The sequence below is a fragment of the Apium graveolens genome, unplaced genomic scaffold, assembly GCF_009905375.1.
Source record: "Apium graveolens cultivar Ventura unplaced genomic scaffold, ASM990537v1 ctg7820, whole genome shotgun sequence".
Lineage (NCBI taxonomy): Eukaryota > Viridiplantae > Streptophyta > Magnoliopsida > Apiales > Apiaceae > Apium > Apium graveolens.
In genome coordinates this window covers 34257-53381 of record NW_027420657.1, presented here as the reverse complement: position 1 = coordinate 53381, position 19125 = coordinate 34257, and the positions used below count along the sequence as shown (strand labels likewise).

The window sequence follows — 19125 nt, the reverse complement described above, 5'->3', positions numbered from 1 at the left end:
TTCTCCTAGAAATTCACAAGAGTAAAAGGATTTTACTCTTGAGAGACTGTATGGAATATTGAAGACCTATGAGCTTAAAATGGAACAAGATGAGCTCATAGAGAAATAAAGGAAGAAAGGTGGGCCTGTGTCATTGGTAGCTAAGCATGAGAGAGTGGTGGATATGAAGTTTGAAGCTGTTAAATTTGCACCAAACATTAATGTTTGTGAAGGTATATCTGAGATTAGCATGGGAAAAAGGTTGATGGATGAAGATGAAGACTGTCCAAGCCAAGATGACATGTATGAAGTTGATGAGCATCTAGCCTTTCTGTCTAGAAGATTTACAAAGCTCAAATTCAAGAAAAATTTTGGAGTTGCAAAGTCCAACAAAAATATGGTTGACAAAACCAAATTCAAATGTTTCAAGTGTGGGCTGAGATTTGCAAATGAGTGTAGAAATCTAAATTCTGAAAAGAAAAGGTTTGAGCCTGTAGACTACAAAAACAAATATTTTGAGTTGCTCAAACAGAAAGAGAAGGCTTTCATAACTAAAGAAAATGACTGGGCAGCTGATGGAGATGATGCAGATGAAGACATGAACTATGTCAACCTTGATCTTATGGCCAAGTCAGATGAAACAGAGGTTAACTCATCTATCAATTAGGTAATCACTACTAATCTTTCACATCTTTCTAAAGATGAATGCAATGATGCTATTAATGATATGTCTACTGAATTGTATCATTTGCATGTAACACTTAAATCACTCACAAAAGAGAACAATAGAATTAAAGAGAACAATATATTTTTAAGTGATAGAAATGCTGCATTAGAAACTCAATTCATTGAGTTCGAGAAATTGAAAATTCAGTGTAAAATTGCTAAAGATGAGTTACAGAGTCTTTGAAGAAAGAGAAAATTCTGAGAAAGCAACTTGAATGAGAATAAGAAGTCATTAAGGACTAGAAATCTTCTAGCGATGTTAGTGCAAATATTGCCAAAGTTTAAGGGATTGAATCATTTTGTGAAGCAGCCTGGAAGAAAGACAAGAAGAAACTGAACCAATAGTTAGTTGATGATTGGTTAACATATATTGAATCAACGGATGATGAAGCGTATCCGTTGAATGATAAAGCTCACCCGTTGAATGATGAAGCTCATTCGTTAAAGGAGAAAAGACTATCATCCAAGGAAAGCTAGCAAAGCTTAATGAGAAATATGGTTCAGTTACAAAGAATTTTGTCCCAGGAAAATCAAGCAAAAGCAAGAATACAGGGAAAGTGAATGTAGGGCATCTGTCAATGAAATAATTGAATGACAGGTTGGAAAATATTGAGGTCAAAATAGAATCTAAAAGTAAAAAAAGAATGGGAAAGTAGGGATTTACAAACACAATAACTACACACCTGATATGTATGCGCCTAGAAAAACATGTGTGAAGTGTGGTAGTGTTAATCATCTATCTTCTAACTGCAAGTCTGTTATGAATGCACCCATATCCGCACCTCCCTCTTTGCCTAACATGCCTATATCACTTATGCATGTCATGCCTATTATGCCTCCACACAAATCACTTGCACATTTTGCTAATATGTCATTTTCCCACAATCCTTACTATTCTGCATTCAAAATGCCACAAATGTCATATAACATGCCTTTCTGGAATAACATGTATGCACAATCCATGCCATATCATGTCAATCACAATGTGCCTGATGAAACTCAAACTAATAATGTGTTTCAAATTCTAACCTCCAAAATAAAGGTTGATCTTGAATCACCTGAGTCTAGTGGTGGAAAGTCCAAGAAACTTAAGAAGAAAGCTAACAAGGCAGGACCCAAGGAAATTTTGGTACCCAAATCAACTTGATTTGGTTTTGATATGTGCAGGGAAACATAAAGAACCTATGGAATTTGGACAGTGGATGCTCAAGGCATATGAGTGGATATTCTACCCTGCTCACAGAGTTCAAGGAAAGAGCTGACCATAGCATTACCTTTGGAGATGATATAAAAGGATTTACTATGGGATATGGATTGATTTCAAAAGGGAATGTCATCATTGATGAAGTTGCACCAGTTGATGGACTCAAACACAATCTATTAAGTGCCAGCCAACTATATGGTAAAGGCAACTCAGTTACCTTTAATTCTGAAGCTTGTGTTGTCATTTGCAAAATGAACAACAAAGTGGTTCTTACTAGAGTAAGAAGAGGAAATGTGTACTTTGATGACTTTAAATCCATATATGTGTAGGATTTTATCTATCACGGAAGCATGGTAAAATAATTTTCATGATATAAAATCCATATAATATGCATACAGATCGTAAATAAAATCGAGGGATCAATTTCTAACCTTTAAAAGCGATCCAAGAACAACGACCATAGGTCCCTAGCAGCTGCTCCTCAAGTGTGAAGCACTCCACCGGTATCCACCAAGAAAACAATGTAATGAAGGAGGAGGAGGTGGAGAAAATTAGGGTTTTGTAAATCTTTTGGGTTGAGGCAAAAATAGGGTTTATAATAGTATATTTATAAGCAAAATTTTCAGCTGAAAATTTTCCCATAAAATATTATTATTATTAACCCTTTATTATTCTCACTAATAATTAAAAACACCTTTTAATTATTAATCCTTTTTCTAAACACTTTAGAAATAATTCTCTCACTTGATTTAATTTCCAAAAATTAAATTCTTAATTAATAATATTAAGAACCTTTTCTTAATTAATTTATAATCAATTAAATCTCATTTAATCAATTATTAAATTTTCTAATTAATTATTTATTTCATAAATAAATAATTATCAGCCATTATTAATTAATTTCTCCACCATTAAATCATTCTCTTTTATGGTGTGACCATGTAGGTTCAATATTAAGCCGGTAGTAGAAATAAATAATAATAAAATTATTTTATCATTATTTATATAAATTCTCTAATTCATTAAATATGATTAATTAATTAATCATATTTTTTCTACATCGTGAGGGATACTTCTCAGCATATCGCGACTATCCGGATAATACGAATTCACTGCTTAGAATACCAATAACCTATTCAGTGAGTAGTTACCGTACAATCAATTCCTTCTACCCTGCAATGTCACGATTAAATACAAGGCATGGAACTTGTGTCAAGCCTATTTTATTTAATCACTTGCTTTCTCATTCACTATGCTTAGTTCTATTTAATGTAAATTAGAAACTCCTTTCTAATTTCATTCACTCTGGTCAGAGATTCCTGAACTAGCATAAGTGGATCAGCATTGAACATTCTCTTCCTTCACTGGAAGGGGTAGATCCTCTATTGATCATACACTATCTTCGTGTACAAATTCCTATACCCAGTAGAGCCCTTATAATTGTCCCTGGAGACTAAGAACTAAACTAAAGCATAGTTCAGTGTACACAAGATGACTATGATGACCTCAAGTCTAAGGATACTTGTACAACTATCACTATGTGAACAACTGCTGACACATGAGTGAACTCCATCAGTTGTTCAGCTGTGTGAGTCATGTTCAGTGAACTTATTCTATAATAAGCACCTACATACTAGCTATAGTGTCACCACACAAATGTCTATGAGAACAGACATCCTTCATAATGAAGCAAGCATAGTATGTACCGATCTTTGCGGATTATTAATTACCAGTTAGTAATCCTACGACCAGGAACTATTTAAGTTTAGAGTTATCATCTATTAGGTCTCATTATTATGATCTCATCACAATCCATAAAAAACTTTACTCTAAACTGTGGTATATCTTATTTAAACACTTAAAATAGATAGAGCCCGTAATAAAAATAAAACAAGTCTTTTATTAATATCAATGAAATTAAAACAGATTACATAAAAGTTATTCCTAAATCCTCATACATGATTGGACTTAGGACATATCTCTTTCAATATGTAGACTCAATTACTTGTCTTTTCAGCAAAATAAGTCAAGATGAAAGTTGGCTATGGCACAAGAAGCTATCTCATTTGAATTTCAAGACAATGAATAAATTGTCCAGGAAAGACCTTGTTACAGGTATTCCTCAAGTTAAATTTTCAAAGGATGGACTGTGTGGTGCTTGTCAGAAAGGAAAGTTAACGAAGCTTGAGACAACAATGGATGAATCATTACAACTACTATACATGGATTTATTTGGACCAGTCAATGTATTGTCAATTTCTAAGAAGAGGTATTTCCTAGTGATTGTAGATGATTTTTCTAAATTCTCATAGACATATTTTCTTGGAACAAAGGATGAAGCAAGTGAAATCATCATCAATCACAACTGGCAAGACAACAATCATCCTGATCTCAAAGTCAGAAGAATCAGGAGTGACAATGAAACTGAGTTCAAGGATTCTACAATGAGGATGTTTTGTGAAGAAAATGGAATAATTCATGAGTTCTCAGCTCTAAGGACACCACGGCAAAATGAAGTGGTTGAGAGATAGAACAGATCATTAATTGAAGCTGCAAGAACTATGCTACAAAAATCAAAGTTACCAACTTATTTTTGGGCTGAGGCTGTCGACGCTGCATGTTACACTCAGAGTACTTATTTGATCAATAAATTAACTAAAGGCATGACTCCTTATCAATTGTTAAAGAAAAGGAAGCCAACACTGAACTTTCTTTATATTTTTGGATACAAGTGCTATATTCTAAGGAATTAAGTTGTCCAACATAGAAAGTTTGATGTAAAAGCTGATGAAGGTAACTTTGTTGGATATGCTGTTGGAAAAGCATATAGAGTCTACAATCTGAGAAATAACATTGTTATGGAATCTGTACATGTGTTTGATGATAAAAAGATTGAAGGACTAGAAGATGAAGGTTTCCATGAAAGCCTCAAATTTGATAATATTGAGATGTATTGTGATGATAGTGATGATGAAAGTGATCTAGAAGGAATGACAAACAAATATTCAAAATTGTCATCAAATGAAGCAACAACAGTTGATGCACAGAGTACTACATCCGTTGAAAGACAAAGTGATGCGATTGTTGAAAGACAAAGTACTGCATCCGTTGAAAGACAAAGTACATCATCCGTTGAAAGTCAAAGTGCATCATCCGTTAAAAGACATAATACAGTATCCGTTGATGATCATTCTTCAATAGGCGTTGAAGGTCATACTAGATCACTGTTTGATAGAACTCATTCTTCAAATCAAAGATCCACCAACTCAGGGGGAGTGTCATCTAGTCAACACTCAGCCACATATCAAGACACCAACGAGGCCACTTCATCTAGAGTAAATCTACCACCTCAAAGAAAATGGACTAAGGATCATCCATTTGAACTGATCATTGCTGATGCAGCATCTAGAGTGCAACTAGGAGAGCAACTCAAGATGAATGTCTGTACAGTAGCTTTCTTTCATAGGAAGAACCAAAGAGGGTAAAAGAGGCTTTAATGGATCCAGATTGGGTTTTAGCTATGTAGGAAGAGCCAAACCAATTTGAAAGAAACAAAGTATAGAAGATGATACCCAAACCTAAAAATAAGAGCTCTATTGACACTAAGTGGGTTCAGAAACAAGATAATGGCATAGTCATAAGTAGGGCTGTCAAAAAAATTCGAAAAATCCGATATTCGTCCGAAAAATCCGCATCCGTATCAGAGAAAAAGCGGATATTATCCATATCCGCGAAAAAACGGATATTATCCGTATTCGAATTCGGGATATTCGAATCCGAAACTAAATACATATATGATATTTAAATTATATAAATATATAATTGTATATAATTTAAAATTTATTGTTTTAGTTTGTAGTGTGTGTAAATGTATTAAATACTATGTTTATACAAATTTTATATAATTCTACACATACTTTATACATATATAAATATATTATTTTTATTTAATCGTAGAAAATGTTCTATAATCATCGTCAAACGATAGGGGCAACAAAAAAAATTCAAAAAAATATGATATTCGTCCGAAATATCAGCATTTGTATCCGAAAAAAGCGGATATTATCTGTATCCGAAATAAAGCGGATATTATCCGTATTCAAATCCGATGATTGCAGATGCGGTTACAGATATAGGTATATCTGTATCCAAATTATCCGTTTGACAACCCTAGTCATAAGGAACAAAGCTAGATTAGTTACCGAAGGGTACTCACATCAAGATGGAATATATTTTGATGAGACATTTGCTCCAGTTGCAAGACTTGAAACTATCAGAATCTTACTAGCTTATGCAGCCCATGCCAATTTTAAAGTCTATTAAATGGATGTAAAAAGTGTATTTCTGAATGGAGAATTGAAGAAGGAAGTTTATGTCAGTCAACCTCCAGGTTTTGAAGACCCCAACTTTCCAGACTATGTATACTAACTATTGAAAGCACTTTATGTATTGAAGTAAGCACCTAGAGCCTGGTATGGAACCTTGTTAAAGTTCCTTTTATATAATTACTTCACTAGAGGTACTGTTGACAAAACTCTTTTATTTAAAAATGTAAATGGATCTAGTACACTTGTTCAAATTTATGTAGATGATATAATATTTGGCTCTACAAATGATAAACTTTGGAAAAAGTTTTCCAAATTAATGCAAAACAAATATGAAATGAGCATGATGGGAGAACTAACTTATTTTCTTGGTTTACAAGTTAAGCAAGTTAGTGATGGAATATTCATTAGTCAAACTAAATATATTCATAATTTTTTAAATAAGTCTGATTTATTGGATTGCACATCTGCAAAAACTCCCATGACCACTGCCACTAAACTTGAATTGAACACAACTGAAAAGTCGGTTGACATTTCAAGCTATAGATGTATGGTTGACTCACTTTTATATTTGACAGTTAGTAGGCCAGATAGAATATTTTCTACATGTCTTTGTGCTAGATTCCAAGCTGATCCTAGGGAATCTTATTTAATAGCCTTAAGAGGATTTTCAGATATATCTAAGGCACACCAAAACTTGACATTTGGTACCCCAGAGATTCTGGTTTTGATCTAATTGGCTATTCATATGCAGATTATGCAGGTTGCAAGATTGAGAGAAAAAGTACAACAAGAACATGTCAATTTCTAGGAAATAAGCCGGTGTCCAGTTTTAGTAAGAAACAACAATCAGTTTCTACTTCTACAGCTGAGGCTGAATACATTGCTGCTGGTAGCTGTTATGCACAGATTCTATGAATGAGAAATCAATTGTTGAATTATGGTCTACATATGGACAAGATTCCAATCTTCTGTGATAACACAAGTGTCATTGCCAATACTGAAAATCATGTACAACATTCAAGGATAAAGCACATTGACATCAAATATCATTACATTAGGGAACATGTTATGAATGGTACTGTAGAATTTCATTTTGTTCTAAGTGAGCAACAACTTACAGACATCTTTACCAGGCCACTTGATGAATCAACTTTTATTAGATTGGTAATTGAGTTATGTAATTAACATGCTTAAGTCCATGGGTTATGCTTAAGTCCTGATATTGGGTATTTACTTATTAGGTTCATACAATAAAACTTATTACCGAATTGGAATTCCTGTCAGGCGCAACTCATGAAGGCCTACCATTGGATTATCATATACGTTCCTTTTTTGATTATTCTCAAACTCAAAGGGGAAGATTATTGTCTTTTAATTGTGTTTCTTATTTGATCATTTAATTTAACCCAATAAAATAAATAATTAATATATTTATATGTAACCCATACAATAATTATTATTATTAAAATAATAATAATAAAACATGCCAACATCTGATGCTATAATTATAGTTATATGGCATAACAAGTTTTCATATATGATTGTCATTTTCTCAGCTCCACCAAACCAAACTATACTCTAAAATACTCAAAATTACGACATTATAGGTAAGGGCAATAACAAAATTACAAGATCTTATTGACGTACTTTTATTAGAGCTTGAAGGTGCAAATACATCCTATCTTCAAACAGACTCAAAACAAACACAAACATTCCAGCAAAAACAACTTAAAAGACAAGGAACGGACCAATCTACATATCGGACCAAAGTGAAAAAACAGGAATACTCTGCTCATGTCTAAAGAAGTTGAAAGGATCAGCTATTGACTTCACCAGAACCAACTTATCAAAATTAGCACCAAAGTAACGCTTTCCCCATTTACTAGCCTGGAGATAACTTGTACTTCCTGTTGGATTATTCTGACCCATCCAAAGATTCACATAGTTCACATATGCACTCCGAGGGTTGCTACTAACATAAGGAGTAAGATATGTATCCAATTTTCTAACCCATTCCATACGATTAGCTTCGTCCTCGTGAGTCATCGCAAAGAAATTAAACATGTACAAGTAGCCAGCTCTATACGGAAATGGCAGAGCAGTCGCGGAGATTTCATTCATTCTACCTCCATAGGGAGTGTATTGTAGGTATGCTTGGCCAGCAGGAAGTTGGAACATGTAATCCCACAGGCCTTGTAATCCTTTTACAGACATCGGTTTCTTGAAGAAATCTGATCTTCCCTTGAAAGCTGGACGAGGTAAAAGAGTCTTATCTAGTAAAATCTCTGGCGGGGCTTCGGATGGGAACTCCGAGAAAAATACCATAGCTTTAATATAGCTAACTTCATACACATCCTCTTTAACCAATCCCAACTCTGGAAACTGCTTTTTTAGTATTGCAAGAACATCCTTGGCTCGTCCTAGGTACAATGATTCAAAGCTCATTTGCACTGTCTTTTTATCAGGTCGCGGGCTGGTTTTACTTGTGTTAACTATTCCAGTGCACCTGTTTCGGGCATAACCAAAAAAACTTAGTAAAAATTGAAGGATGTCCCTCGTTTCAGTAGAAATCAAGGGCTTAAAACTTTAAATCACGATATAAAGTGCAAGGCTTAAGGTATAAAATAAACTTAACTAGTTAAGTCAAAAGATTAAAATTAAATTTCTTAAATAGTTTGTCCCTTGCCTGATATCAAGTTCCTTAGGTAGCAGAGGTGCAACAGACTGCCACTTGAAGAAAATATTGGTCATGTTTTGTTCCAGAGTTCTGAATATCTTGAAAATCGAGACAATTGGAGGAACAGGTACAAGATTAACTCTCCATGACACAACAACTCCGAAGCTTCCACCACCACCTCCTCTGATTGCCCAGAACAAATTTTCACCCATGGTTTTCCTGGTAAGGATTTTACCATCAGCGCAAATTAAACGAGCATCGATAACTTGATCTGCAGCCAATCCATATTTCCTTCTCAACATACCGTATCCACCTCCACTTATAATCCCACCAACACCGACATTAGACCATAGTCCCGATGGGAATCCATAAACTGACGTGGCCTTATTGATATGATAGTAAAGTTCACCATTTGTTACACCACTATCAACCCATGCAGTTGCGGTTGACACATCAGCAGTGACCTTATTAATGTTGCGCAAGTCCAGTACCATAAACGGGACTGATGAAACATACGAAAGGCCTTCGAAACTGTGGCCACCGCTTCTGATTCTCATTTCGAGACTTGTTTTCTTGCAGCAGTAAATAACATTTTGGATATGAGATTCGGTTTTCGGGGTGACAATAACTAGAGGTTTGGGAGTGGTGGGCTTGGTGAAACGAAGGTTGTTAATAGAGTAGAGTAATGCATCATTGAAAGTAGAGTTAGCAGGGGTGTAAACAAGTTTGGAGATTGAGTTAGAGTCAGAAGACTTGGCTAGGCATTTTAGAAAATCATTTGTTTTGGTTGCTGAAGAAGAAATATAATAAGTTGACAACAGAACAAGAAAAGGTAAAAATGAAGTTGGGAGCTTCATTTTGAGATTGATAGATGAGGATGATGTTCTCTGTGCATGCAAGTGTCCTTTATATAGAGTGAGAGTTCAGTCCATGAAGCTTGGTATACTTGGGGCTGGAAAAGAGTGTCTCTGTGAAAATTGAAAGGTAAAACAATTTATTAATGCGGTATCAGAAAATAATCAAAATTTAAATAATATATTAAAAAGATCATATTAAGATTTTCTTCAACAAAATTATATTAAATCAGTATTATGAACATTTAGCAGATGTGCTGTCTGAGTCGTGAAAGAAACAAGGAGAGAGATTTATTAAAAAAATAATAATAGAGAAATGAATTATTAAAAACATATGTACGCCAAATAATATCAAACATGTCTATATTGGCAAATAAAGTTATAATATATATACATATATATATATATATTCTTATCTTCTCGAAAATAAACTTTAGAAAAAATATATTTTGAGTCAACTAATGTATCTAGAATTATAGCCGTCACTTGTATAATTTTCAATAAAATTGAGATCAATTTTTTTTATATAAAATCTTCTAAAATATCTTGTTATCAAATTTGTTAACCGTGTCCATCTTTTTGGACGATAATTTGTTATGTTTTGATTATATTGCATGTTATATTACAGATTTCGGTAGTTCTTTTAACATGGATTCATATACAATTTCTGTAGATATGTGCAAGACTTATATTGAATGTGGTATGTGGTATGATGGTGAATATCACAAAATATCTTATTTCACAACAAAAAATTTTCATATTTTGTGTTCATATTTTAGAGTATTTCTTACTCCAATATCAATTGATGTTACTGATACTTTATAACATTAGAACATTGATCGCATATGATATATAATTAATTGCGATGTTACTAGTTACGTAATTTATGTAATTTGAATTGTTCGAAATATCATTGTTAGATATATTTTAGATTAAAATTTTGAAAATTCTATATGTTAAGCGATGTGAAAACAAAACATACATTTGTTAAACTTTTTTTTTATTTTACAATTAAATTCTAGTTGACAGTTTAGAAGTTTGTTCCGCTGAGTTTCAATATTTTTACTGAATCTTTCACTTATTCGTAAAAAGGATATATTTTCTCTTAAGTCCTGAAAAATAAAATTAAAAGCAAAATTATCATGTATAATCAATATTGCACCCTAATTAAAAGCAAGATATATTTTATAATAAGAGAAAATAATACTTTTAAATATAAAATTATATGCACCCTATATATATAATAAATATTGGAAAAGGCGAGTATTAAAAAATTACAAAATACTCTCCCCGTCCCTTTTTAGTTGTCACATTTTTTTTATAAAAAAAATAATAAGCAAATTATAATGTATTATAATAAGAGAAAATAATAATTTTAAATATAAAACTATATGCACCCTAATTAATAAATATTGGGAAAGGCGAGTATTAGAAAATTACAAGATACTCACTCCGTTCATTTTTAGTTGTCACATTTCTTTTATAGAAGTCAAATTGACCAAATTTTAACCGAAAATTAAACATTACTCTTATATTATTTTAAAAAATTAAAAATGATATATTAAAGTAGATTACATATACTTTCCGGTAAGTGACTTTTTTATTTTATTTAATTATAAAATATTAATAAATTTTGCTCAAACTTTAATCAATTTGACTAATCAAATTTAAATATGACAAATACAATAAAACGGAGGGAGTATTAAACTTTGCTCGACTAGATGCCTTTCATCATTTTTTTAGGAGAAATCTAATGGATGCATTAGATGAAAGGTACTTCGCTTTATTCAATGATACAAAATATTTTTAATGTCAGTATATTTTTGTTAATTATTTTTTAATTTTTTTATGAAATAAATTTTTTTTATTTTAATTTACATGTCTTTTTAAAAAAATAAAAAAAATACGGTTAAAATATTTTAAAATAAATAAAACAACTAATTTGAGATGGAATAATTATAATTAATTAGATAGCTAGAGTTCTTAGTGTTATCAATTTAATATCTTCCACGAGGCCGATTTAATATTTCCACGAGGCCCTTACAGACAGAGTAATCTTAAAGATTTCTAAAAGAATTCTAAATCAGCAAATCTTTTCCCCTGTCTTCGAGAAAGAAAAAGACAAGATTTATATATCATATTTTTATCTATTCGAGCAGAAAGACGATTTAATTAATACTTTCACTTTATGATCTGGTTTCGCATAGGCGTATAATTAAACCACGCAAAATTGTTTGTATATGCACGTACTCAAGTCTGATCTAAATATGAAACGTGGGCATTATTAATCTGTACTTCTACGATTTTCTTTTCACTGCTGGCACTGTTTTAAGAGTTTTTTAAGTGTCTCTAAGCTTGTTTTAAAATTAATAAGTCTGCTGAGGTATGTACGAGGCTATATTTTATGTCTAGGGTTGTCATGATATTGAAATTTCTATTATATCTTTTTAAAAAGTTATATGTATTTATATATTAATTTATTAAATTACGCTGCGTAGCAATCATCTAAAATAATATTTAGTTATTTTTCTTTTTTATACTTTTTATCTAATTGATCATTCTGAAATTACGAATAATAAATCAGAAAATTTAAAAATTTATTCTCTCATTAAACATATTTACTCCAATTAGTCGCTTTCTCATTATTCACAAATCTAATATCAAAAAATTATATTATTTTTTTGGTAAATAATTAATGTAATATTTTTTCTATTTAATAATATAAAAATTTGATAAAATTACAAAATAGATTGAAACGATACGAGAGATGCCACCTCACCGCATTCGTCTTCTCCTTTACATATCCAAAGACCGTGGTTTGCAAATTAAAGAAGTCCGTCTATGGTCTCATGCAGGCTTCTCGTGAATGGTATCACAAATTTCATCATGTTATCATATCATATGGTTTCGAAGTGATGCAGGCTTCTCGTGTATATCACATGTTCAGTGGGAGCAAATTTATCTTTCTTCTCTTGTACGTTGATGACATCTTACTTGCTACTAATGATATAGGCTTATTGCACGATACTAAGAAATTTCTCACTAGTCAATTTGAGATAAAGAACCTTGGTAACGCCTTTTTTTGTATTAGGAATTCAGATACATTGTGATCGCTCTCGAGGTATTCTTGGATTGTCACAAAAGAGCTATATCGAAAATATCCTGGAAAGGTATGGCATGAAAGATTGTGCACCAATGAATACACCCGTGTCTAAGGGAGACAAATTTAGTCTCAAACAGTGTCCCAAGAATGAACTTGAGAAAAGGGAAATGCAAATGATACCATATGCATCAGCAATGGGAAGTCTAATATATGCTCAAGTTTGTACTCTTCCTGACATAACATTCATTGTTTGTATGTTGGGAAGAAATTTGAGTAATCCGGAAATGGAGCAATTGAAAGCAGTGAAACGAGTCTTACGGTGTTTGGAGAAAACAAAAGACTATATGCTCACATACAAGACATCAGATCATCTAGATTGGATATATAGATTTTATTAAATGTCACTCTACTTTTGTTCAATTTTCTTATTGTGGTTTAACATTGAGTTGAGAAAATTGCAATCAATCTTGTTGAGATTGACTAAGGACTAGTTGGAAATAGATATTATATAGATCAAATTATATGTAATTTACATGCCACTTATCCATGCATTGATTCATGTCGTTGAATATATTTGTGTGGTGACCATGGAAGGTTTAGTCACGTAAAGTTTGTGACGAATACCGCCAGAATCTCATGCATATATATATAGTAGATGGACCAAATTATTTTGGTAAAATCTAAGAACGATAAATAGCATAAAGTTGCGCACTAAAGTTTTGTATAATTGATTTTGGATTTATATGAAGCCCAAGTGGGAGATTGTTATTATTATTTTAATAATTATTATTATTTTATGGGTTACATATAAATATATCAATTATATTTGCTATTTATTATATTGGGTTAAATTAAGTGATCAAATAAGAAACCCAATTAGATTTTAATTTATTTTATGGACCTTGGATACCTAATACCATGCCCAATTAAATTATAATGGGAGATTTAATTAGATGGTATATTTGTCTTTTAATAAAGTCGCGCTGCGCAGCGGCCCTAAAATAATATTTTTTTTAAAATTTCATATGAAGATCATTTAAGAAAAATATGAACTATATTTAATAATAAAAAAACTATTCATAATTATTGTCATTTTGTATCACGCTTTGTTAGGCCGACACCCGTTATAATATACATAATAATATAAAATTCCGTACATATTTTTTCATGATACCAAATTATATTACGTCTTCTTAAATCGATAATAATTGAAGTAATTATGATGTATTGTTAGCCCGACGTCTGTTGTAATAAAAAAAGATTGATTAGATAAATTCTAAAATGAACTAATATTATAATTTAGATAAAAATTAGTTTAAGCCCCTCTTCCTTAAAATACAATACTAATAAAAAATATTATTTTTGATATAAAAATTAATCCGAGCAACCCTCCGTCAAACATAATAAACTAATAAAAAAATATATTAAAATTTAGATAAGATTTAGTTTGAGCCGCCTACATGTCAAACACAATACTAATAAAAATATTATAATTTAGATAAAAATTAGTTTAATCCGCCTCCCGTCAAACACAATACTAACCAAAAATTATTATAATTTAGATATAAAATATAGTTTGAGCCTTTCTCCCGTGAAATACAATGCTAATAAAAAAATATTATAATTAAGAAAATAAATTTAAATATTGAAACAATAAACAGATGCAAACTCATAACGAATATTGTATTGGATATTTTTATATAGACTCGAAAGCCGACATCTGCAATTTTTTTTAAAAAGAGCATTACAGTAAACAATATTAAAGATTTGTACATGGAGGGTCTATCGACCCATTTTAACTCCCATGACCATGGGTCCTTCCTGTTTTTCTGCATGCTGAGAATTGTTAATGTAATATGCGGGAAAAGTATGTGAATATTATATGTTAAATAAATAGATATTATGTGTCTTATAAATTAAGAGTAATCATTGTCATGATATTAGATGTTACAGCTGTTATGTGTGTTTCTGTGCGGGCCAGAAATTTTTTCGATTGATTAAAATGTGTTTAAACTGCAATTATATGAACCTATCTGCAATCGGGACGCGTATTTATTAGCGTCTTTATTAAGATACTTGTTTTATTTCAATTTATACGCGTTTGAATGCATTTTATGTGTTATCTGATTTTTCTGGTAATTTACGAATCGTTCCCGTTTTTCAAAAATCATCGCACCGGGACCCCACCGGGACGACAAACCCCACAAAATCTGTGTTTTTATTTTTATAAAATTATTCGTATTTCAAATACCCTTTATTTTTGTATTTTTGAATTATTCGCAATTTTTGGAAAATTTTGACATTAATTTTGTATTTTATCGTTTTTAAAATTATTCCCCGTAATTATTATTTTGGGGGCCTAATTATTATAATTAGGGGATAAAAACACCCTTAATTTATTTTGGGGTATTAATTTCTATACATATATAAATAGTTGATCTGAAATTATTTTATTTATTTTATTTTATTAAAAACTTCAGAAAATAAAAGAAAAACCAAGAAATTGTTCTTGGGGGGTGTTCTTGAGGGTAAGAATTAAAACCCAAAGTTGAAGGTGATTCCGGGATCCATTTGGGACGCTTAAGTAGTCGATTTGAAGCTCTCTTCAAGCTCCATCTACTGATATAAACATCATTAACTGAGGTTGATTCTTCTGTAACTTCGTTTTTTTTTCATTTTCTTGTTATTTAAATTCGTTTTGATTATTAAATGATTATTTGATGATTTGGTTGCTTGATTGATGTTCCTGGGATCCTAAGGATCGATTTAGTATATTAATTCGTTAATTTTGATTAGGATTTCATTGAAACCGAGTTCTTGGTTTTTATAGTTTTTTATTTTGATTTTGTGGATTGTTTGTGAATCGTTGGTATGTTTGGATCATGGTAATAGATCACTGGGTTTGCTAGCTTTGATTTAAGCTATATTTCGCAAAGTTTAGTTTAGAATCAACGGAAATCGAGTTTTTCGCCGGAAAACTCGAAAAAACCGCCGGTTTTAATGGCTTTTGGCCGGAGTATGGAGTTACAGCGGCGTGTGTGGCCGTGGTTGTGTTTTCTGGGTTGCTGGAGGAGTGTTGAATGGATTCGAGGGGAAAATCGGGGAAAGGAAGTCGATTTAGGGGGGCTGTTGAACCGCCGGAGTCCGGCGAAGACCGCCGGAATCTGGGGATTTCCCAGAAACCGGTCGGTGTTCTTCCCGACCCGGTTGGATTCTTCTAACCCGGTTGTAACCCGGTCAATTGACCCGGGTTCAATCTGTTTTCCCCATCTACAAATCCAAAAGCCTGTTTTTGGTATTTTTCTTTTTAGAATTTATTTTAAAAATCATTTTTTTAATTCCAAAAATCACTTATTTTATATTAAAAAATCATTTACGTATTACTTTAAATAAAAAAAATAAATTATTTTCTTAATTATTTTAAATTCCTAAAATTATTTTCTTTTATTATTTTCAAAAATAAAATTTGATTTAATTATTTATAATTTATTTTAATTAATTATTTATGAATTTAATTAATTGAATTAATCAATTAATTTTATTTATAAATAGTTAAATAAATGTAAATTATTTATAATTAATTCAAATAATTTCTAAAAATTATTTTAAGGTTTTAAAAATTATATTTTGGTATTCAAAAGTCAATTAATATTATTATTAATTGATTTAAATCTATTTAATTCTTATTTTATTCATAATAATTAAACCGTTCATCCGTTTAATACGAAACGAACGCGTACAGACTCAGAAAAATGTTACACTTCCAATAAAAATACTATTGAGACCTAATTTCTTTTGTATTGCAATGTAATTTGATTTGTATATCAGTTGGAGTCGATATCGGTAAATATTATTAATGACCTGATTTTTATTATGTACGCACTAAGACCTACCTTTTAACGATCTGACTTACGTGTTACATGAAATATGTGATTACGTGTTGTACGAATGCCATGATTACATGTTATATGATATGTATGCTATCTGTTTACAGTTTTAAAATGCCATGCCTAGTTATAAACGATCGTATAAATGTCAAGACGTATAGTTACGTCGATTGAGTTTGGTTCTGTCAATTAAGATAGTCCTTTTGTTTATAGAATCGATTAGAAAGGAGTGTGGTCAAGTGTTAGACGGAGATAGTAGCCAGCAGCTATAAACCAGGATTTTAGTGAAAATCTAGTGAGCATACCAGGCAAGTATTCTCCCATATTCTGAATTCAGAATAGTTTATTGTTTTACATATTCAAATATAAGAACTGTTTATAAATACTCTGATAGCATATTGAATATCAATACTCCTATATTTATTGACATTCTTTTATTTCTAGCAATCATTCTGCTAGAACCAATCCTTTGATTCGATAGATAGTGAATAACTATACTATCAAGATATACTCTATATAATGAAATATTGAATTGAGATTAGCGAATAACTAATTGTTCTAGTTATTTCGCCATCAGTTGTTGAGATAACTCCGAACCATGTGACATGAGGAGTTGAATGGATAAGGATGTCATTGATCTGACTCCTTTAATCAAAATTATTTTGTGAATTGTTTATCGGTTAGCGTAAAAGGCCGAGGCACCGGTCCAGCGTGAGTTATTATACGAAAGTGTAATATCTTACTAGGCGAATATATTCCTTCTTCATGGATATCCAATAGGTACGGTATGGCTGCGGGATATCGATACCTATATTTACGGTATGGCTGCGGGATACCGGTGTTGTTTCGTGACTGATCATCAGGAACAACATAGTGCATAATTGTGTTTGATTAAATTGTCGCTTAAACGTTAAAGTTTATATCAGCTTGGACTCTTACTCAGATATTGTTATTGTTGTTCACTTACGAACTTTATATTACTTGCTGAGCATCTTTTCACTCATACTTGTTTATTAATATAATCTTTCAGCTAAATCGGAGCAGGCTTGAGTTCCAGGTTTGATTAGAGGTCAAGCGCTTGTAAATAGTTTGGTGTGTTTTCCAGGTAAATAGTTTGGGACGCTTGAATAGTATAAGGTTTGTAATAAAATTTGAATAAGTTGTAAAACTAATTAGACTTATGGTTTGTAATAACATTTGGTTTGTATTAGTGCCTGTTCCATACTATAACCTGTGATCGATCCAGTTGCATGCAAGGGGTCATATTTATTATATTATTCCGCTGTGATTATTTTATTATAGTTTATTGGCTAGTGATCCCCAAATCTAGACCCCGGGTTTGGAGGGCGTCACAGGTTGGTATCAGAGCTACAGGTTATGGTCACTGAAATAGGCTTAGGATTGTCATAGGTGAGTCATAGGAAGATCACATAAGATAGGTGCGTGTAGTTTAGCTCGTATAGGGTTAATTTTAGGTTATTGGGCTGGGTTATAGTTAAGTTGTTTAGGTTCCCTGTTTTGCGTTTAGCTTTTGGCCTTGTGTCATTGCCCTGCTATTTTGTTGGTATAGTTGAGATTTCAGGTAAGGATTTAAAAGGTTTGGATAATTCTGAGTAAATTTTCTTTGTGTTATTACTCTCGAGATGATAAGCAGGATTATGTGATAATCATGTCGCTTGTGTTAATATAGTAGCAAGTTTATGATATTTTGAGAAGAGATAATGTTTGAGAATTTTGATATGCTAAGGAATTGCTACATATTTGACACAATGCTTGACAGATTATTATATATGTTGCTTGTTACCAGAATAATGGCACCGAAGAGAAGGAATAATTAAGGAGAGGATCATACCGAGGGTCGGACAGATCCAGCGATTGTCCAGATGTTGGGACTGATGCAGCAGCAGATGTTACATCTTACGCAGCAGCAACAATAGCAGCAACAGCAGCAGCAACAGCAACAGCAGCAGCACCACCTGCAGTGACTTTTAAGTAGTTTCAAGCAGTAAAGCCACCTGAGTTCAAGGGAAGTGTTGATCCTGTGGAAGCCAATGCATGGATCAAGGAAATGGAGAAGGCTTTTGAATTAGTTGGAGCAGGAACTGAACAGAAGACCAAGTTTGCAAGTTACTTTCTGAAGGGCGAGGTGAACTATTGGTGGGAATCCACACGAGCATTGGAAGGAGATGAGTTTATAACTTGGGAAAAGTTTACAGAGCTGTTCCTGGAGAAGTATTTCCCGAGGTATATGAAGAATCAAATGGAGATTAAGTTCTTGAACCTGACCCAAGGTGATCTTACCGTGGCTGAGTACGAGGCTAAGTTTACTGAGTTAGCAAGGTTCGTGCCAGACCAGATTGATACAGA

At 32.2% G+C, this 19125-nt stretch overlaps 1 protein-coding gene across 1 annotated transcript; it reads right to left on the bottom strand.

The window, feature by feature from the left end:
• Positions 1 to 7853: 7853 nt before the first annotated feature.
• Positions 7854 to 9801, bottom strand: LOC141704423 (monolignol oxidoreductase AtBBE-like 13). Its single transcript, XM_074507664.1, has 2 exons — positions 8924 to 9801; positions 7854 to 8743 (listed from the first exon to the last, which is right to left on the bottom strand). Exons 1-2 carry the CDS (start codon positions 9769 to 9771, stop codon positions 7990 to 7992), a joined length of 1602 nt encoding a protein of 533 aa, XP_074363765.1. The 5' UTR covers positions 9772 to 9801; the 3' UTR covers positions 7854 to 7989.
• Positions 9802 to 19125: the final 9324 nt, after the last annotated feature.